The sequence below is a fragment of the Panthera uncia genome, assembly GCF_023721935.1.
Source record: "Panthera uncia isolate 11264 chromosome B3 unlocalized genomic scaffold, Puncia_PCG_1.0 HiC_scaffold_1, whole genome shotgun sequence".
Classification (NCBI taxonomy): Eukaryota; Metazoa; Chordata; class Mammalia; order Carnivora; family Felidae; genus Panthera; species Panthera uncia.
The window spans coordinates 59,544,283-59,567,091 of NW_026057582.1; the positions used below are offsets into that span (position 1 = coordinate 59,544,283).

Sequence of the window (22,809 nt, forward strand, 5' to 3'; positions counted from 1 at the left end):
TAATATTTTATCTTATCCCATAATAATCAAGTAAGAATGACCAAAACTCAGTTATCTATCTCAAAGAAAAGATCAAGTTGATGAGAATACCCCTAACTCTCTCATTGGTTTTAGCATATTATCTAACTACATTCATAAATTCACTTCTATAAACCACCTAAAATAAGAGAAATTGTTAGCTAAAAATGTTAACATAGATTGAAATAATAGTCAAAAAAGTTTTTTTTTATATTTTCCAAAGTTTTTTGATATTTTTTGGTACTGAGTGAAAAGCAGGGGGCCCAAAGTAAGAGAAGATGAACTGGACAGTCCAATGTGGCATTTAAAGAAGAGAGGACCTCTATCATGGGCAGGGATGAAATAGCTGAGTTTCATGGCCCAAGCCATTGGTTATTACTTTCCATATTATGAGAATATTCAATCAGGTAGATAAAAATTTTAATCATGCCATCCCATGATGGAATGGCTCAAAAGACAGTATCTGAAAGTACTGCAAAAAGTATTTTATGCTTTTGTACTTTTTTTTTTCCTCAAAGTGTCCAGAACTGTTTGGATATTCATCCCTTTCTTAGCATTTTACGCACTATCAGAAAAGGGGTTGTATCTCCTGTCTTTTCTCACCTCTTACCTATCTTTTTTTTCTCAGTTATAAAGGGCTGGGAAAAAGTAGGAGCAGTAAGAACAGTTTAGGGAAGCCTGAAACAGCTATCTAATTAGCCCTGAGGTAAAACTGGTAAGAAGCAAAGAAAATATACTTAGAGATTTAAAATTTAACTCCAAAACACTATAGCACATGCTGCTTAATACTATTATTTAACCTCAAAACACTACAGCACACAATACTTAATACTGTTAGTTTTCAGGGGTTTTTTTTTTTTTCAATGTAGCCCCTCTCAATAATTTCACCACCACCAATGGGCTAAAGATTGAACTGTCATTTTGAACAGTCATTTTCCAACATAGTAGGTTGGCAATCTATGAAACAAGAATCAAAGAAAGGGGGGAGGAAGAGAGGGAAGGAAGGCAAGCTAGCAAGCAGGCAGGCAAAAAAGAAAGAAAAGACAAAAAGAAGGAAAGAAAACAAGGAAGAAAATAAAACTGTATATTGTATATGGACTGCAAAGCCTAAAACGCAAGCAGTCATAGCTTTATATGGTAGTGCTTTAAATGAATCTTTACAGGGATGCCTGGGTGGCTCAGTAGGTTAAGTGGCCGACTTCGGCTCAGGTCATGATCTCACCGTTCGTGAGTTCGAGCCCCACGTTGGGCTCTGTACTGACACCTTGGAACCTGGAGCCTGCTTCTGTTTCTGTGTCTCCCTCTCTCTCTGCCCCTCCCCTGCTCATGCTCTGTCTCCCTCTGTCTCAAAAATAAGTAAAACATTAAGAAAAAAAATTTTAAATGAATCTTTACAATGCAAGGACTGCCTACATTTACTACTTGGCCCCTAACAAAAAAAATTTGATGACCCTCGCAATAGAGGATATCCAAATGGCCGATAACATATGAAGAGGTGTTAAGTATTACTAGTCATTATTAAGGAAATTACGGAAAAACACCAATGTGATACCACTACACACCCACCAGAATGGCTAAAATGGAAAAGACAACACTAAGTGTCGCGAGCATTTGGAGGAGCCAGAATTCTCAAACAATGCACTCAAACAGTGCTGAAACAACTAATTCGAACAACTTTTTTGGTAATATACACAAGAAATACATACCTGCATACCCTATATATAGACATTTCACCAACAGGTACGTGTATATCTAACAGAAATGTATACATAGGTTCACCAAAATACAGCTGACCCTTGAATAATGCAAAGGTTGGAAGCACCAACCCTACACAGTCAAATATACAAGTTTAACTTTTGACTCCCTAAGAATTTAATTACTAATAGCCCACTGTTGACTGGAAGCCTAATCGATAACATAGTCTATTAACACACATTTGGTGCATGTATTATATACTATGTTCTTTTTTAAAAAATTTTTTAGCATTTATTCATTTTTGAAAGGCAGAGAGAGAGAGAGAGAGCATGCGAATGGGGGAGGGGCAGAGAGAGAGAGGGAGACACAGAAACAGAAGCAGGCTCCAGGTTCCGAGGTGTCATCACAGAGCCCGACGCGAGGCTCAAACTCACGGACCGGACCGCGAGATCATGACCTGAGCTGAAGTTGGACGCTTAACCTACTGAGCCACCCAGGCGCCGCTATATACTATATTCTTACACTAAAGCTAGAGAAAACATTAAGAAAATCATAAGGAAGAGAATATACGTTTACAGTAGTATACTATATTTATAAAAAAAAAAAAAATCCACGCATGGGTGGACCCCTGCAGTCTAAACACATGTTGTTCAAGGGTCAACTCTACTTGCAAAAATGTTCATAATAGCCAAAAACTAGATGGAACACTATACAGCATAAGAACTACTGCTACATAATTTGTGTAAATCTCACAAATACAATATTGAGCAAAAGTGAGACTCAAAGGACTATTTACTGCATGATTCTATTTATATAAAGCCAATTAACAAGTAAATTCATAGATGACTTTAGAAATCGACATAATGGTTACCTCTGGAACCGAATCACACAAAGTGGAGTTTCTAAGATTCAAGTAATGTCCTTTCTTGATCTAGGTACTAGACACATGGATATGTACGCTCTGTACACTTTTGATTTATGCGGTTTTCTCTATGTGTATTATACCTTAAAAATTAACACACTAAAAAGATTTTTATAAAATCTATTCCTTTAAAGGACTGTCCACCCTTTCATTTTTCTGACTTATCATCATTACTTCTCACCAATGAGATCTCTTAATTCCTGTAATATAGAAGTCAACTTAGTTATTTTTCTTGGTATACTATTGCACAGGATACCCAAATGATTATGCACCTGTCATTTTCGGTTAGTACCACACTAGGTGCCAAGGTGAAACTTTGAAAAGCCAATAACTTATGATAGTATGTTAAAGTTACCGGGAGGGTGGGGTAGCCTTGAAAAGTGTTTTGTTTGGTCCTTTGTTTTGGTTTACCTTTGTCTATCTCCACAGTGATTTAATCTGCATAAAATGTTCAAAAAAGCTTTTCAAAAACTCTGCTCTTGTGGAAAGCTTTTTTTTCTTTCTTTCTTTCTTTCTACCATCCTGCTGCTACCTTGTGTTTAGTTACTTCCATTCATGGAGCTTAAAATACTTCACAAATACTGTTGGGTGGTGTCACCTTCCAGAAAAATTTGGGCTCAGGCACACTGTGAACCTAAAAATTTCTAACAGTACCTTTCTACAGCTCCGCTCCCAGTGCCTAAAGAAGCACCGTCTTCTATGCTAAAACTTGTAAGTGCGAGAACTGAAATCCACAAAGATTAAGTCACTCTCAAGGACACAGAGTCATAGGCTGAGCCAGGACCTGAACTCTCCAACTAACAGCCACTTAAGGGAAAAACAAACAAAAATCTACACCCTTGAATAAATGCTCAGCTGTTGAACTTCTGTAATAAGAAACAGGAGGGTGCCGAAACTATGCCCAGAAAGAGGACCTGAGGACCCCACGACGCTGACCTTCGCGTGAGCCCTATCACTGCCGGCCATAGGGGGTCAACATTCACTGGGTGCAGACTCCGCGCCGCCCCTTCTGCTCCAAGGAGGCTGCGGCCGGAAATTCCAGGGCTGGATCTAAGCCCACCCCCTCCTTTTCGCCGGTCGCCCGAACCTCCCAGCCTACCTGTTTACCTGAGATGCGCCTGGCACTGCCTGGCGAGCCGACTCTGGGCGCTCGCCCTGAGTTTCAGAGGCCCGACGCGTGGCCACCACATCAGCCAATCGACGCTCGCTCGGGAGCCTCTCGACCCTGAGGCCCGCCCGCCCGCCTGGGAAGGTGCGCGCGCCCGCAAACGACCGGGCGGGGCCCGATGGGGGAGGAAGCCAGACGCACGCCGCGCGCCGGGGCCACGGGGAACCAAGGCGGAACGGGCGCCCGGCGGGAGCTTGCGGCGCGCACTGGGCATGCGCAAACCGCGGTGCTAAAACCACGGGGCGGGGCTTCGGGAGGACTGTGCCAGCTTGGGAAGTACTTGTAAGAGTTTAGAGAAGAAGACGGATTTAGTAGTTTCCGGTGACTGCGCCAGCTGGACGCTACGGTGTCCACTCCGGACTACGAGCGCGTTCTATTAGAGCAAAATATTGCCCCGACTAAACCTAATCGGGCTAGAGGAGGAAACCTTTGGTTAAAAACGTGTCTTGTGGCTCAACTTTAGCCTTGCACTGTCCAAGAAGTTGGAGGAATTGCGGTTTTCTGGTTGGTTTGTGTGTGGTTTGGGATGAGAGGACACCGGGAGGGGGGCATATTGTGAAGTGATGGTTGAATGAAAAGAGCTGAAGTTGGACTCCAGTTGGGTGAGCAAAAAGCAATACCTAGCTCCTGACCAGGGAATATTTACAAACTAAAACTTGAGGGTGGTAAACTTTTTGACTGAAGTACTAGAACGAGATCTGGATGCTTATGTTCAACTAATGGATTCTTTAAGTCTCAGTGTTGAACCTTCCAGAATTAAAGAATTAAGTCCTTAATTCATGTACTAATGTGTTTAAACAAGAAAGGACTGACATTGTTAAATAACTGCTAGTAATTCAGATGTGGTTTTCTTGTTCCCCATATCAGTATTGCTTTTATAAATGTCACCTTAACTCCTTCAGATACCAAATATTTATTGAGTACATACTATGTGCCTGGAACTCTTCTGGGTGTTTGATAAGCAATAGTAATGGTTTTTTACACCACATCCCCCAGAGAACTGGCATAATAGGAAGTGCGGACAGTTTCCCAACACTTTATTAAGTGCAAAAAAGGGGAGTGAAAAAATAAGACATAAAAAATGGGATATAAGTTGATTGAAACAAAATAGGTTATAATATTCATAAGCTATTGGCTATTTTATTGTAATGAATGGACAGTGTCTGAAGATGTTTGTTACAGATTCAGCTTTGAAATACATTTTTCTTTACTTCAGTCAAGGTCTGAAATAGATATTTATTGACACAGTACCATCAAATATATGAGACAAATATAGAGAAAATAGAGAAGTAGTATAGTTTGTTAGAGTAGGTGGGAAGGGCATTCCAATCAAGAATGACTTCTGAAAAGGTTTAAGGCCACCCCAAATTATGTGTAAAAGAAAGAAGAGAAAGTTGCTTTTCCTAGCTAAGAAATAACAAGAAACAAGGGGGGAGAGTGACCACAACATTGAGAAAATTCAAAACAAATAATGGGTTTATAAGTTAAATTTAGAGAAAGTGATTATACTATTTTTCTTTGGGTAAAGGTATATTAACCTTAGTTTTTAAAAGCTCATCTGGCTGCTAAAAGTCTAGGGTAAAGAGAAAACCCCATGTTTTCTTTCCCTTTGGTAAGTTGTTTTTTCTTCCAAAAAAACAGTGATACCAAACATTAGGTCTTTCTCCCTAGTCCTTCCTCTAACTTACTCAAGGTAACTTTTTAATGTTCTTTTCCTGAATTTTTCAGATCTCAATAGCTATTTTTTTCCCAAACCTCTTCACACCACTGTTGCTCATATACACATTTCTTTATTCTCTATCCTGCTAACAGTTGCCAGTCTATAAGAAATGAAAGAGACCAATTACAGCGTTCTTTCCTGTTCTCAAGCTAATTATCAAAGATCATCACTTTTAAAAGTTGGGCTTTTGCAGAAATCTCAATAAGGATGAGAGGGAAAAGAAAATGAACTCCCCTATTTTTTTACAGGAAGCAAAAGAATGTCAGATCATGAATGCTCTCAACTCCACAAATATCTTAAGCCTCCTACAATGCCAGGCACTGTAATCAGTTCTGGAAATAGAGTAATTAATAAAAACTATGTATACAAGTACATGAGAATGCCATGTGCATTTAGGCAGGGTAATCTAGAGAAAGGCACTGCAATCAGTTCTGGAAATAGAGTAATTAATAAAAACTATGTATACAAGTACATGAGAATGCCATGTGCATTTAGGCAGGGTAATCTAGAGAAATAGAAACAAGATTTCACACATATATAAATTAATTGTATTTCGATACACTAAGGATTACCAATCTGAAAAGGAAATAAAAATCTCATTTACTATATCATCAAAAAGGATAAAATACTTAGCAATAAACTGAGGAGGTGAAAGACTTGTACACTGAAAACTATAAAATATTGCTAAGAGAAAATACAAACGGAAAGACATCGTCCTTGTGAATTGGAAGACAATATTGTTAAAATGTACATAGTACCCAAAGTGATCTACAGATTCAGTGCAATCCTGATCAAAATCCCAAGGCATCTTTTGCATAAATACAGAAAGAAAATTGTAAAATTCATATGGAACCACAAAACACCCTGAATAGTCAAAGCAAGCTTGAGAAAGAACAAAGTAGAGGCCATACAATTCCTGATTTCAAAACATTCTACCGACCATAATAACCAAGTGGCATTTTCATGCCTCTTGATAATGTCTTCCCTCTGTGCATGTCTGCCTCGGTGTCCAAATTTCCCCATTTTTATAAGGATATAATCACACTGTATTAAGATCACCTAATGACCTCACTATAATTTGATTATTATGCAAAGACCCTCTTTCCAAATGAGGTCTTATTCTGAGGTGCTGTAGATTAGACTTTACTTCTTTTTGGAGGGACACAATTCAACACATAACACCACCTTGAGAAACATGAAAATGAAAATATGGCATTCCAAAAGTAATGGAATGCAGTGAAAGCAGTGCTAAGAGAGAAATTCATAGCTGTAGATGATTATATTTAAAAAGAAGACCTCTCAAAACAAAAACTTAACTTTATACCGTAAGGAAGTAGAAGAGCAAGCTAAACCTAAACCTGCAGAAGGAAGGAAATAATAAAGATTACAAGTGAGACAAATGAATACTTAAAAATTCTAATAACTTCAACTAGATTGGTGAAGAAAAGAGTAAAGATGTAAATAAATTAGAAGTGAAAGTGGTGCCATTACTACTGACCTTAGATAAATTAAAATAATTATAAGAGAATATTATGAACATTTGTATGCCAACAAATAATGTAGATTAAATGCACACATTCCTGAAACACATTATCAAAACTTACTCTAGAAGAAATAGAAAGATCTCAACAGACCTATAGCAAAGAGACTGAATCAGTAATTAAAATAAAAAACAAATCCAAGACTAAATGGCTTTGCTGGGCAATTCTACACATAAAGAAGAATTAACAGTTTTACTCAAAAAAAGAAGAGGAGTAAATGCTTCCTGATATACTCCATGAAATCAGCTTTACCCTTATGCCCTTATGCCCTTATACCCTTATACTAATGCCACCACAAGAAAACTACAGACCAGTATCCCCAACCAGTCCCCCTTATGATGCAAAAATTCTCAACGATTACTAGCAAGCCAGACTCAAAATCACATTAAAAGGATTTATCCCAGAAATACAAGGGTGGTTCAATATAACTCAATCTATATAACACATCATATTAATATAACAAAGGAAAAATGCCCACATGATCATCTCAATAAATTATAGAAAAAGCACTTGACAAAATTCAACTTCCTTTTATGATAAAATACTCAGAAAAATAGGAATTGAAGGGAACTTCCTTAACATGATAAAAAATCATGAAAAATCCACATGTAACATTCAATGATAATGACTGAAAGCTTTTCCCCTAAGGTCAAGAACAAGACAAGGATGCCTAATATTATCACTGCCATTCACATTGTACTGGAAATCCTAGAGAGAGCAATTATGAAAGAAAAAGAAAGGCATCCAAATTGGAAGGGAAGAAGTAAAATTATCCCTATTTGCAAATGACATGATTCTACATAGACAAAATACCAACCCACAAAAAAATTAATACATGAATTCATCAGAGTTGGAAGACATAAGATCAATAGACAAAAATCAATTGTTTCTATACACCAGCAATAAATAATCCAAAAAGGAAATAAAATACTTTACTACAGAACCCAAAAGAATAAAATATGAGTGATAAATTTAGCCAAAGAGTTTGTGAAAGACTTGTACACTAAAAGCTACAAAACAATGCTGAAAGAAATTAAAGACGTAAGTGGAAAGGTGTTCTATGATCACAGATTAAAAGATGGCACAACTGAATTGCACTACTCTACAGATTCAGTCCAAAGTGATCTACAGATTCAGTCCAATCCCTACAGAAATCCTAATGGCCTTTCTTGAATAAATTGATAAACTAATCCTCAAGTTCATAGAAAATTGCAAGGGGCCCCAAATAGTCAAGACACTATTGAAAAAGGAAAGATGCATGTATGTGTTCTGATTTCAAAACTTACTACAAAGCTACACTAACCAAAATAGTAAGGTACAAACATAAGGCTAGATATATAGATCAATGGAAAGAATACAGAGCCCAAGAAACCCAAATATCTATGGCCAATTGATTTTTGACAAGGATACCAAGACCATTCAATGGGGGAAAAATAGTCTCTTCAACAGATGGTGCTGAGATATCTGGATACCCATAAGCAAAAGAATGAATCTGGATGCCAACTTCCCTCCATATGCAGGTATACCTCATTTTGTTGCACTTTGCTTTATTGCATTTCATAGTGTGTTTTTTACCAATTGAAGGTTTGTGGCAACTCTACATCAAGTAAGTATATCAGCGCCATTTTTCCAGCAGCATTTACTCACTTTGTGTCTCTGTCACATTTTGGTAATTCTTGCAATATTTCAAACATTTTCATTATTTGTTGTGGAGATCTGTGATCAGTAATCTTTGTTGTTACTATTGGGGGCACCATGAACCATACCCATATAAGACAACAAACTTAATTGATAAATGTTATTGGTGTTATCTGACTAGTCTACTGACGAGCCATTCTTCCATCTCTAGCCCTCTTGCTAGGCCTATCTATTTCTTGAGACACAACAATGTTGAAATTACAACCAATTAATAATTCTACAAGATCCTCTAAGTGTTCAAGTAAAAGGAAGAGCCCTATACCTCTCACTTTTTTTTTCCATTTTTAAAAACATTATGCTTTATTATCTTTTTTAATGTTTATTCATTTTTTCGAGAGAGAGACACAGTGCGAGTGGGGGATGGGCAGAGAAAGAGGGAGACACAGAATCCAAAGCAGGCTCTAGACTCTAAGCTGTAAGCACAGAGCCCAATGCAGAGCTTGAACTCACAACCTGCAAGATCATGACCTGAGCCAAAGTCAGATGCTTAATCAAATGAGCCTCTCAGGTGCCCCAAAGCACTTCTGGCAGCGGTGGGATCTCACCTTAATTCAAAAGCTAGAAATGATTAAGCTGAGTGAGGAAGGCTTATTGAAAAGCCAACAGAAGCTGAAAGGTAGGCGTTAGTGCCAAATGGCCAAGTTGTGAATGCAAAAGAAAAGCTCTTGAAAGAAATTAAAAGTTCTACTCCAGTGAGCGCAAGAAGAAGAAAGCAAAGCAGTCTTACTGCTCTTAGGGAGAAAATTTTAGTGGTCTGCATAGATCAACCAGACACAACATTCCCTTAAGCCAAAGCCTAATCCAGAACAAGGCCCTAACTCTCTTCATTTCTTTGAAGGCTGAGAAAGATGAGGAAGCTGCCAAAGAAGAGCTTGAGGTATAAAAAAAGAAGCCATCTGCAGAACACAATAGTGCAAGGTGAAGCAGCCAGATATCTGGAAGATCTAGATAATTAATGAAGGTGGATACACCAAACAATAGATTTTCAGTGTGGACGAAAAAGCCTTTTATTGGAAAAAGATGGCATCTAGGATTTTCATAGATAGGGAGAAGGCAATACCTGGCTTCAAAAGCTTCAAAGAATAGGCTAACTCTCTTATAAGAGTCTAATGCATCTGGTGACTTTAAGTTGAAGCCAATGCTCATTTATCATTCTAAAGTTCCTAGGGCCCTTAAGAACTATGCTAAATCTACTCTGCCTGTGCTTTATAAAGGTAACAACAAAGTCTGGATGATAACAATCTGTTTATAACATGGTTTACTGAATATTTTAAGCCCACTGTTGAGACCTACTACTCAGAAAAAAGAATTCCTTTCAACATATCACTGCTCATTGACAAAGCACCTGATCACCTAAGAGCTCTGATGGAGATGTGTGATGAGATTAATGTTGTTTTCAGGCCTAACACAACATCCATTCTGCAGCCCATGGATCAAGGAGTATTTTTGACTTTCAAGTCTTATTATTTAAGAAATACGTTTTGTAAGGCTATAGCAGCCATAGAGAGTGAGTGATTCCTTTGATGGATCCAGGAAAAACAAATTGAAAACCTTCTGGAAAGGATTCACCATTCTAGATGTCATTAATAATATTTGTGACTCATGGGAAGAAATTGAAATATCAACGTTAACAGGAGCTTGGAAGAATTTGATTCCAACTCTCAATGATGACTTTCAAGGATTTAAGACCTCAGTGGTGGAAACAGCCACAGAAGTGGTGGAAATAGCAAGAAAAATGAATTACAAGTGGAGCCTAAAGATATGACTGACTTGCTTTGATCTCATAATCAAACTTTAACAGGTGAGTTACTTCTCAGGCATGAAAAAAAAGTGGGTTCTTGAGATGGAATCTACTCCTAATGAAGATGCTGGGAGGATTGTTGAAATGAAAACAAAGGATTTAGAATATGACATAAACTTTAGTTGATAAAGCAGTGGCAGGGTTTGAGACAATTGAAACTCCAATCTTGAAATATCTATTGTGGGTAAAATGCTATTAAAGAACATCGCGTGCTACAGAAATATGATTTATGAAAGGAAGAGTCAATGGATGTGGCAAAGGTCTTATTTTAAGAAATTGTCACAGCCATTCAACTTCAGCAACCACCACCCTTATCAATCAGCAGCATCAACTTTGAGGCAGGACCCTCCCCCAACAAAAAGGTTATGACCCGCTAAAAGTGCACATGATACCATTTTTAGAAATAAAATATTTTTAAGTGAAATTATGTACATTGGTTTTTTTAGACATAATGCTATTGCACACTTAACAGACTACAGTGTAATGTAAATGTAACTTTTATATACACTGGGTAACCAAAAAATTCATTTGAGTCTATTGTGACATTTGATTTACTGCATGGTCTGGAAGTGAATGCACATGTGATATCTCAGTGGTATGCTTGCACAAAAATTAACTCAGAATTAACCAACAACATAAATAAATAGTTAAAACTATAATACTATTATGAGAAAATTTAGGATTAAATCTTTATTACCTTGAGTTTGGCAGTGAATTCTTTGACACCAAAAACATAAGCAACAAAAGAACAAATAGATAAGTTGGATTTCACCAAAATTAAAAACTTTTGGGCATCAAAGAATATTATCAAGAATGTAAAGACAACTTACAGAGTCAGAGAAACATGGGCAAATCATGTATCTAAGAGTTTAATATACAGAATACAGTAAAACCTTGGTTTGTGAGCATAATTCATTCCAGAAACATGCTTGTAATCTAAAGCACTTGTATATCAAAATGAATTTCCCCATAAGAAATAATGGAAACTCAGATGATTGACTCCACAACCTAAAATATTCATTTAAAAATGATTATAATACTGTAATATACAAAATAATAAAGAAACTATAAAATAAGAAAAATAAACAAATTAACCTGCACTTACCTTTGAAAACCTTCGTGGCTGGTGTGAGGGAGACAAGAGAGAGGAGGGTTATTGTGTAGGACAAACTTTCCAACTTTCACTAACACTAACAGAATCACTACTCTCTATTGGCTCCATGGAATATTTTCCTGCATGGGGGCCATTGTACATGCTCGCATGTATGTTGACTACAGTACAGTATTAATAAACTCTTGTCGGGGCACCTGGGCGGCATCTGATGTCAGCTCAGGTCATGATCTCATGGTTTGTAAGTTCAAGCCCATGTTAGGCTCTGTGCTGACAGCTCAGAGCCTGGAGTGTGCTTTGGATTCTGTGTCTCCCTCTCTCTCTGCCCCTCCCTCACTTGCCGTCTGTCTGTCTCTCTCTGTCTCTTGAAAATAAATAAAATGTTAAAAAATTAAAAAAAAAAACTCTTGTCAAATACTGTATTTAATGTAACTGGCAATAAGGCAGCAGAGGAAAGGGTCTATATCTGCAGGCAGCCTGACCTAGAATGAAGCAAAGCATTCCTGAGCTTTCTCTTACATGGAAAAGCAAAGGACTGTCCATAGGTTCTGTGAAGTGGCAAAAAATACACTAGTGCCAGTTGTAGGCACCTTCCAATGTTCTGAAAAATCACTGATTTCTGCCAAACATAGTGGCTTAAGACCAAGCATCTGAGCATGAGAGATGATCACCCATAATCCCGCAGTGAGAGAGACACAAAGAACTATTGGCTCAGTTTTGATCATGTGACATTTGGCATCACATACTACTCATATTGCAAGACATTGCTTGTTTATCAAGTTAAAATTTATTGAACATGTTTGCTCATCTTGCAGAACACTCACAGGTTACTCAAAATCTGAGGTTTTACTGTTTATAAAGAACTCTTACAACTCAATAACAAAGATAGTCCAATAAAAAAATAATCAGTGGACTTGAATAGATATTTCTCCAAAGAAGATATACAAATGGCTAACAAGCATGTGAAAAGATAGCCAACTTCATTGGCCACTGAGGAAATGCAAATTAAAGCCACAATGTGATACCACCTCCTCATGCAGACTAGGATGGCTATAATAAAAAATAAATAAATAAATAAAACTAAAGGAAAATATGTTTTGGGAGGAATGTGGAGAAGTAGGAAGACTTGCACATTTCTTTGGATATGTAAAATAGTATAGCCCCTGTGGAAAATAGTTGGTAGTTGCAATAATCCCATTCCTATGTATATACTCAAGGAAAATGAAAAATATATGGCCACACAAAAATTTGTACACAAATGTTTACAGCAGCATTATTCTTAATAGCCTAAAGGTGGAAACAATCCAACAATCCATCAATAAATGAGTGAATAAACAAATTGTGGAACATAAAACAGAATTATTACTCAACTGTAAAAATGAATAAAGTACTGATACATCCTACAAAGTGGGTGTATTTCTTTTTTTTTTAATTTTTTTAATGTTTATTTATTTTTGAGAGAGAGAGACAGAGTATGAGGAGGACAGGGGCAGAGAGAGAGGGAGACACAGAATCCAAAGCAGGCTGCAGGCTCTGAGCTGTCAGCACAGAGCTCAATGACTGGCAACCAGTGGTGAGTATTTCTAAAACATGATACTAAGTGAAAGAATTTAAGCATGAAAGGTTACATATTGTATAATTCCTTTTATATGCAATATTCAGAATTAGGTAAGTATATAGAGACAGTAAGTATATTAGCAGTTGCCAGGAGATCGGAGAAGGATAAAAGAGGAGTGATTACTCAAAGGGTATGAGATATTCTTCTGGGTCAAATGTGAGTCATTAACTAAATTAATATTTATTAAATGCCTACTATGTTCTAGACAGTATTTCAGTCACTCTTGCATGGACTTGACATTCAAAAAGAGGTAAAGACTAGGAATAAACAAATAAATACAGAATATATGTAGGTGTTGAAAATGTAATGGAGAAAAGTCAGGCTACATAAAGAGTGAAAAAGTTGAGGACAAGTTCAATTTTAGACATGTAAAGTTATCTGTTAAAGTAGCTTTTGTGGAGATGCCTAAAGGAAGTGAAGAAGCAAGTCATGGGAATGTCTAGGAAAAGAACATTCCTGGCACAGGGAAAAGCAAATGCAAAAAAAATGGGAGCATGCTTGAAAGTGTTCAAAGGAATACCAAGAAAATCAGTGTGATGAGAATAGGGTGAAAGAGAAGGGTGTTAGGAAATGAGTCTGGAGAGGTAGCGAGAGCCATATTGGGCATCTTTTGGGCTTATGGCTAGGACTTTAGATTCTATTCCAAGGATGACAGAAGGCAACTAGATGGCTTAGAACAGGTAATATCTGAACTATGCTTTAAAAAGATGACTCTAGCCACTGTAACCACAGTATTGAATTCAGTTTATAAGAAATGTCACATCCATAAGTGCCTAGATTACCAATTCTGAGAACAGGAAATGTCTGGCTTTCCCACCCAACTCTTCCACTAAGTAGTTTGGTGACATAGGTGAGGTCCTCAATCTCTTCCCACCTCAGTTTCCTAAATTGTCAAATAAGGAAGTGATTAAAGTCTCTTCCAGGTCTATTATTCTATGATTCTAGAAAGTTAATATAGGCTTCAGTATTATATGAGCTCTTTTACTTAAACTAGTGATTCTCTCACTTAAGGGCACTTTTGCCCTGCAGAGAACATTTAGGAATGTCTGGAGATATTTCTGTTTGTCACGACTTGGGATGGAGTTGCTACCAGCAGCTAATGGGTAGAGGGTAGGGATGCTGTTAAATATCTTGCATTGCACAGGACAGCCTCCCACAACACAGAATTATCTGGCCCAAAATGTTAATGGTGCCATTGTTGAGAAACCCTGACTTAATAAACAGAAAATTCATACCTTTCATACATAGGCAATTTGTGACACTGAAGTTGTGCTTTTCTAATTTGTTTGCCAAAGTCTAGGATACCACAAGCTATTTACTGTGAATAATTTCACATTTCGATTTTTTTTTATGTATAGAAAAGTTGAAATTAAAATTAGAACATAAAAACAACACAGCTAGTGATTCAGAGAGAGGCCTCCTAAATTATATATACTTAGGTTCAAAGAATACCTCAAATACTCAGTGTGATTTCAGGCAAGTTACTTAATCTGTATGCCAGTGTAAGATGAGGATAAGAATATCTGTCACAGAAATATTGTGAACAAGATAATGGGTTACAAAATGCTCAGCCCATTGCCTGGCATAAGCATTAAATGAAGATTGTCATTATTACAATTTGCTAGGCAGGCTGAATATGGCAGGTGAGTTGCAGGTTCTCTCCACTTTTCCAGAATCTTCCAGATTTCCCCCTCCCCAATTCTCTTTTAATTTGTTTTGTTTTTTATTTTTAGGTTTATTTATTTGAGCAAGAAAGCACCGGAGAGAGGGGCAGAGAGAGAGGGGGGAGAGAGAGAATCCCAAGTAGGCTTGTCAGTGGAGAGCCTGAGCAGGGCTTGAACTCACGAACCATAAGATCATGACCTGAGCCGAAGTAAGACACTTAACTGAGTGTCTAATCTTCCATGAACCAAGATTTTAGACATCTACTCTACCAACCTTTTTAGAATTGAGTCTAAAATTAGTTTTGATTGAAAGCCGGGAAAGCTCTCCTAGGAGCAAAATGCATAGATTTCTGCACGTTGACCACACAGAAGTCTTAACTTCTAGATTCTGAGCGATGTCCCAAATAACAGAACTCTGATATATATATGACCTCTAAGTATTATTCCTGTCATATCACAATAAAATATTTTAAAAAGTTTCCCAAGTAATTATTTTGTTCACACTGTCCAGTAAAGTCCCTTGGAATTTAGAAATGTTCTGTTAGATAATGGGAAAATCTAATGTACCAGAACCTAAGATCTGTCCTAAATAATAACATGATGCCTTGGTATTTGTAAGTTATAAGCCATTAAGAGCTTAGAGCAATGACAGACCCACAAATTTTAAAGCATGAGTCTTTCACTTGTAAATAGCATTTCTTCAATACTTCTAATACTTTTGTATAAGAATATTATGGAATAATGGGTCTTTTTGAATAGTTCAAGAGTTATAATCTCTCCCAACTTTCTACCCTATTCCATGGATGGACTTGGGAGTACTCTATTACATGGATGTATGCCAAATTCTGCATTTGTGGGTCTGTGTTTTGACACCTAAATAAAAGAGTCTATGGGCCTACAGAGGCTATGTATCTCTTAGTAAATGGTATTTTGAGATGTGGGTCCAGTCATAGTTGGAATACCATGGGGTTATACTGTATTTTCTAGTGACACACTAATGAAGTTAACTTTAAGTTTGAGGAAAACAATTTTTTTCAAAATGTGCAAATACTGTCATTTTAAAATATAGCTCTTCGATGAATGGATAAAGAAATTGTGGTTTATACACACAATGGAATACTACGTGGCAATGAGAATGAAATATTGCCTTTTGTAGCAATGTGGATGGAACTGGAGAGTGTTATGCTAAGTGAAATAAGTCATAGAAAGACAGGTACCATATGTTTTCACTCTTATGTGGATCTTGAGAAACTTAACAGAAGACCATAGGGGAGAGGAAGGAAAAAAAAAAACAAACAGGTTAGAGAGAGAGGGAGCCAAAACATAAGAGACTCTTAAAAACTGAGAACAAACTGAGAGTTGATGGGGGGTGGGAGGGAGGGGAGGGTGGGTGATGGGTATTGAGGAGGCCACCTGTTGGAATGAGCATTGGGTGTTGTATGGAAACCAATTTGACAGTAAATTTCATATTTAAAAAATAAATAAATAAATACAAATAAAATATAGCTCTTTATTCCTAAACTTTTCCCCAAAGTAGTAAACAATGCTGTTTATTTTCCAATATATTCTCCCCTCCTTCCATAATTTTTTTCCCCCCTAGACTCATTGCCACACAGCAAAACACTATTTTTCCCAACCTCACTCGTACCTAGGTATACTCCATGTGGCCAAGTTCTGACCAATGAGATCTGTATAATTTCCAGGTCTTTTTTTATGCTTCTTGTCTTTCTCTTCTTTCTGCTGGCCGGAACCTTATTCATGGCTTACATGAGGGAAAATAAATTTCTATCTTATTTAAGCCACTATTGTTTTGGTCTTGAACTGTAGCTGATCCAATGGCCCAATACAAAAACTTTATTCCAACAAGACACTGAAGACATTATTAGATATTTATGTTCAGTGAGTATTTTAGGGTACCTGGCAGTTAAGTTTCTAGCCATTCTAATTATGTAGTTCTCAACCAAATAATCATTTTAAAATAATTTAATTTAAACAATCATTTAAAAATATAAGCTTGACACTTTAGCAGTTTTGCTCTGATATCAGGGCAAATAATAATAGAAAGAGTAATCTATCTAATGAGAGAAAGGACATCTGAAACAGTAGGTCAAGTAAAATTTCCTTCCCCCCCCCCCCACCCCCCCTCAGTGCTAAACCTCCCAGAATTCCAATATTAGCTACAGGCAAATTTGGCTGCAGGTAAGAGATACATCCTATAATCAGAGCTCTTAGCACAGTGGGTATTTGTTGACTATAGATTAACACTGGCTGAGTCCCAGCTTCAGAATATTCTTATACCCAGATCTTATCTCCTCAACTATTCTAGAGGTGTAGGACCATAAATCAGATGTGATGGCAGGCTTTGCTTATTTTACTCAAAAAAATCTGCTCTAGCCCAAAGAGGTTAATAATTGGTAGTAATTTTCTAACAGAGTATTTGGAACTATGTCTAGGAGGGTCTTCTCACTGAATCCATACAGGTGTTAAGAGACTGAGGTCTTAGTGAGACCATAAACCTGCACCTACCTCCTCTGGATAAGATATTCAGAGATTAAGGACCTCATGGAATTGGTGAAGGCTATCTTTACACTGACCCCCCCAAAAAAAGGCTATCTTTAAATCTTGATCTGGGAGTATCAAGGAGTATCTAAGGAAGGCAAAAGTTTTACTTATATTGCAATATGGTAGTATCTCCTCCATTAGATTATATGCTCCACTAGGAATTTTAACTGTTACATTGCCAGTATAGGAAAGTGCTGATACTTAGTTAAGCTTTCAGTGAATGAATCTAGAATTTTGTTCAGTGTGTGCCTTGGGGTTTAATAGTTGTGACATTATTTTTAACTTAAAAAAATTCTCCACTTATATATATGAAGAAATAAATTAATTTGGGGGCATTTAATTAGTTTGGTTTTCTGTGTGACAGAATGTAGTTTGGCCTGCGGCTAATATTGAAATCTACAATCCTGTTGCTATTAGAAGAGGGAATTCTGGAATCAAATCCCAGAGACATTATTAACTTGTTGTGTGATCCTGGGAAACTCAGGGTCCTCACTGGACGATGAGGGAAATATTTCCTATGAGCTCTGAAATTCTGATTTTAGTGCTTAGTATAATAACAGGTTCTCAATATTTGTTGAATACATGATTCTATATTGCACTTAATACTTCATATTTAGTTTGTAAAAGACTGAAACATTGCTCAAAAGCTTTTACCTAAATAGCAAACATTTCTGAAAACTATCTCATGGCAAACATTTCAAACTTGGTTATCTTAATCAAACATTTGACCAAATATGAGAAAATTTATTTTTGCGTATCTGATCCACAAGCAGCAAACTCCCCGATTCCTTACTTTCAACAGTTTTGCCAGTCAGATACCATTATTACCAGCTTTTAATAGCTCTGCCTCAGAAATAAAAACAAAACATGAAACTAATTATTGTATTTTGCATAGTTAAGTGGAAATCATATACAATAAGGTTTTAATCATATTATATTGCTGATACTCCACTGTTCTTGGCTTTTTCATAATTGGCAATTTCATATGGTTCAAAGTGAATATATTTAGTATTAAATAGTGTGTTTAAGAACTAATATGACAATAGGGGCTCCAAATCCTCTCCACATACCTTTTACTGGTATCCTACCTGTTAGAGGTGCAGCAGGTATTTTTCTGAAATTTCATTATATTGTGTCTCTTCTACATAGTATTTGTAACTTGTGGTTTAAAAACAGTATAGGGGCACCTGGGTGGCTCAGTCGGTTAAGCGGCCGACTTCGGCTCAGGTCACGATCTCGCGGTCCGTGAGTTCGAGCCCCGCGTGGGTCTCTGGGCTGATGGCTCAGGGCCTGGAGCCTGCTTCCGATTCTGTGTCTCCCTCTCTCTCTGCCCCTCTCCCGTTCATGCTTTGTCTCTCTCTGTCTCAAAAATAAATAAAACGTTAAAAAAAATTTAAAAACAGTATAAATTAGCATTTATGTTTTGCCAAATATCCTAAAAGGGCTAGTGTGAACAATTAAGTGTTTTATAGAGAGAATATACTGATAGTTCCTTAATGTTCCTTGATCATTTAGGTTCGTGGTTCACAAACTTTTAACGCTCGTAAGAAATCACTGGAGAACTTACTAAAACTCAGGTTTCTGAGCCCTTTACCCAGGGATTCTGATTCAGTAGATATGGGTGGGGCCGTGAATTTGCCTTTCTTGCAAACTCTCACATCGTGCTTCCGTTCCTGGATGCTAAGTTCATACTTTGAGAATCACTGACCTAGGGTACCTACGACACTTCTCTGTAGTAATGCCTCTTCTTTATTTTGGTTTTTCAGTAAATAAAACTCAGGTTGACGAGTTGTGATAAATTCCCTTAAGCCAAAACCATTTCTTTGTGAAGTACTACATTAACCTAATTGCAAGGTAACTGCAAATGGGATTTGCTTTCTCGTTTCTACTGCCCACAATTTCAGGACAACTAACTCCAAAGAATTTATCCACCTGTCCGTTCTTAAGGACCTCCCAGTGCGCCTGCTTGCCGGGAGGGCAAGGGTCGCCCCAGCCCGGGCCGCTAGGCCGAAGACGCTTCTTTACTTGCGTTATCAGAGGCAGCACGTCCAGCTTGACAAACCGCAGGCGGCTCCCGATAGGGAAGCGCGTGGGCGCCAATCTAGGAGACCAAACCCGCCTCACCGCGGCAGCCAGCCCGACCCCATCCGCGAGTCTTTCCTCCCCCGAGGTCCTTCTCGGAGCCCAGGAAGCCTCGCAGCGCCGAGAGAGCGCCCCTGAAAGGGTGCAGCGGGCAGGTTCGGACCCGCGGCACATCACGCGGCGGCGAGTGTGCGCCCTGAGCCTCCACCTCCGAGCAGTCGCCGGATTGCAGCCTCACTCGGCGCAAGGAACTGCCCAGCCCCGGCTCTCTCGATCGGGAGAAGCTGTGCAGGTCGGTAGCGAGGCCGGCGAGCTCGCCCACTCATCTCGGCCCACTCCGTCGTCCTGGGCTTTCGAAGATGTCCGCCAAGCCCGAGGTCGGCTTCGTGAAAGAGGCTTCTCGCCAGATCCTGGCCGGTGGTTCCGCTGGTAAGGCCGCCCCGCTAGGGGCCAGTCGCTTTTCCTTTAGCGTGTCGGAAAACTTTTCTCAAACAATCCTGGCGTCCGAAGTTTCCCGTCTAAATGCAGCGCTCCAGGCGCAGCGCCTGAGCCCGCCGAGGGCCAGAGCAAAGGAAGCCGGGAGCCGGCGGTGGGAGGCCGGTGCCCCAGGTCAAGTCGCCGCCGCGCCGCGCCGCGCCGCCGCTCTAGGCTGCCCCGCCTTCTGTGCCCTCAGCCTGAAATGCAAGCTAGGCAGCCCCAAGGCCTGCAACTTGGAGGAGGCCTTGATTCCTAGCTGGTTATTTGACTTGAAGCGATCCAGCTTGCGTCAGCCTTAGTTCTGCTATCATTTGCAGCCTCTTGCTTCTGGGCTAACTCAGATCTTACATAACTCCTGCCTCCATCATTAGAGTGTGTACCTCAGCACTCCACAGGTCTTCTTAGTGCAGAGAGTGCTTGCTGGGGGCTATTCGTGCCTTAAATAGGCATATTAAAATTAAATGCATATGTTAACACACATAAACACCTTTGATATAAGGGGTTCACGATTTATGGAGAGTTACGTTGTGGGAAAAAAACTAGAAAAAATTTGTTGTAACTAATCATGGAAATAATTACTAAGTGTGGCTAGAGAAAATAAGAACCCATGAGCTTATGTTGTGTGGATGTGTTTTAAAGATACTTTAAAATATAAATCATGAGTTGATTGAAAATTTAAGTTTTCATAGCTGTGACACATTTTTATTTTAAATTTATAAAGTAATTTATAAATTACTACAATTCACTCAGCACCATAAAACATTTTTGTAAGTGTAGATATTCTCTTAAGACGTTATACTATGGTAACTCTAGTAAATCATATGGAGAGAGTGACTAGATGTCTAATGTTTAACGTCAACTAGGAAAATTTATTCTCAAATACACTTGGACTTTTTATAAAGGCCTATTACAAATTATGACTAGTTATCATTATGTCGTGAACTATTTGCATCTCAGGAGTACCACAAGCAACCACATGTATCAATCATGGTCTGTACAGTTTATAAGGATGATATTTCATTAATATGACCATAAAGGCATGCATCTCTTATATGTGATTATGCTTTGTCCATCCATAATTATGATGTCAGTGGCCACACTGTCTGCTTTTTTAGTTGTTTCCCAGAAGTGACGATGAATTTTCACCAATTTAGTCACCGGGTCAAATTCCACAATATCCCAGACTGCCAGCTCTCCCTGACTGGGTTGATTTCAGAGTCCATGACCCTGATCAAAGAAAACTTAGCTGTCCGAATGGGAGAGTAAGGCACATTGGTGAACATCCTAATCTCTAATTAATGATTCAGAAGCATCTCTGTATTGGCTTAGATGATCATACTAGATCTTAGACACAGCTAAACTCAAGGGTCAAACTGTAACCTACTTACATGTTTTTGTTGGTTGATAAATATTTGGCACAAATGTGTGATTCCATCATATTCTTATAGTTGTAACTAATATGAATGAAAATTAGTATATGTATAAGGTAAATTAAACATAGTGTGGTTGATTTATAGATTTAGTACTATGGAATCACTGATAAATGTTGAAAGTAATGTACACTTTCATCATAGTAAAAGGAGATCGTGTTTTCTACTTAGGCAATGATATTTTCATAAAACTTTATATTTACTGGTTTTTAATAAATGCAGATTAATCATATTACATATACTAGGTAAAGGGCCAAAGAGAAATTAATATGCAAGAGATATGGAATTTTAATAAATGTAGAAAATGCGTTTGAATCTCTAGCGCTAAAGTTCTCATTACTGATAATGTCATCAAATGCGGCACCTCTGTGTGTGTATTATATGACCTTTTGAGGGTAAAGGTTAAAAATACATTTTGGCTTTCTTAAGGGGGAAAAAAGCTGGGGAAGTTTATTGCAGAAATACCAGGGAATCTCTTGGAATTCAAGGTCTGGATGCCTTCCTGGAAGAGACTGGAATCAGGAGCTAGAGCACTGAGGAGAATTCAGGAAGTCATCCTTTACCTTTCCTCACGTTGTCAAATGGTTAAACATTTCCAAGGCAGCAGGTTCGTGGCGAAGAGTAGGGTCACCAGTAATACTAATACAGCTGCTAGGATGGCTTGCCATATTTCCACAGATTTGCCTGGTAAGGAGTAAACATGCCCAAACGGGTTCAGATAGCTAATTACTTAGACAGGAAAAGGAAGTGATATGGTGGTGTCAGTTCCCTTATTCCATGGGCAACACCAAACTGAAGATGCCAGTTGGTAGATGGTATGAGCAGCGGGTCACTCTACTGTCGAGGAGGTGCCTCAGAACCACAGCCAAGTAGTTTTATTGACTTACACTGAAGGCTGCAGCTTCCCCCAAGTGGGAATGAGGTGGAAAGTCTTGAGTTCAACTGAAACTAGGGAGATACATGAGAAATGGCCTCATGGTAGTCTTCCCTAAGATAACAGGAGAAACAGCTTCTCTGCTCTTCCTCACCAGGCTGCTTATCTTCCCTTAGACCAGAAGAAATCATCGGGCATTCTGCCAAGACTCGAATCAGTCTGTGGCCTAGCCGTGTCCACAGGTTATGTGGAGATGCTCAAGGTTGTCAGTGTGCCATACTGTGGAGGTATTTCCCTGTGCTCTTGTGGTACCTTCAGACTTTTTTATTAAAAAATTTTTTTCTTAATGTTTATTTATTTTTGAGAGAGAGAAAGACAGAGCGTGTGAGGGAGAGGGGCAGAGAGAGGGGGAGAGACAGAATCTGAAG

General features: G+C 38.4%; 2 protein-coding genes across 3 annotated transcripts in view; one reads left to right on the forward strand and one right to left on the reverse strand.

The window, feature by feature from the left end:
- Nucleotides 1–4,098, reverse strand: part of MIPOL1 (mirror-image polydactyly 1) — a 304,816-nt gene extending 300,718 nt beyond the window's left edge. The window contains exon 1 of one of the 2 annotated variants that reach the window (XM_049611603.1): nt 3,743–4,098. The gene's annotated coding sequence lies outside the window, so the exon portion shown is untranslated. Of the gene's footprint in view, nt 1–3,734 lie in introns of both variants that reach the window. The other variant, XM_049611604.1, reaches the window with a different exon arrangement.
- Nucleotides 4,099–19,877: 15,779 nt separating this feature from the next.
- SLC25A21 (solute carrier family 25 member 21) overlaps nt 19,878–22,809 on the forward strand; it is a 483,599-nt gene continuing 480,667 nt past the window's right edge. The window contains exon 1 of the mRNA XM_049611607.1: nt 19,878–20,029. Within this exon, the coding sequence (XP_049467564.1) occupies nt 19,960–20,029 (70 nt within the window). The 5' untranslated portion in view covers nt 19,878–19,959. The remainder of the gene's footprint in view (nt 20,030–22,809) is intronic.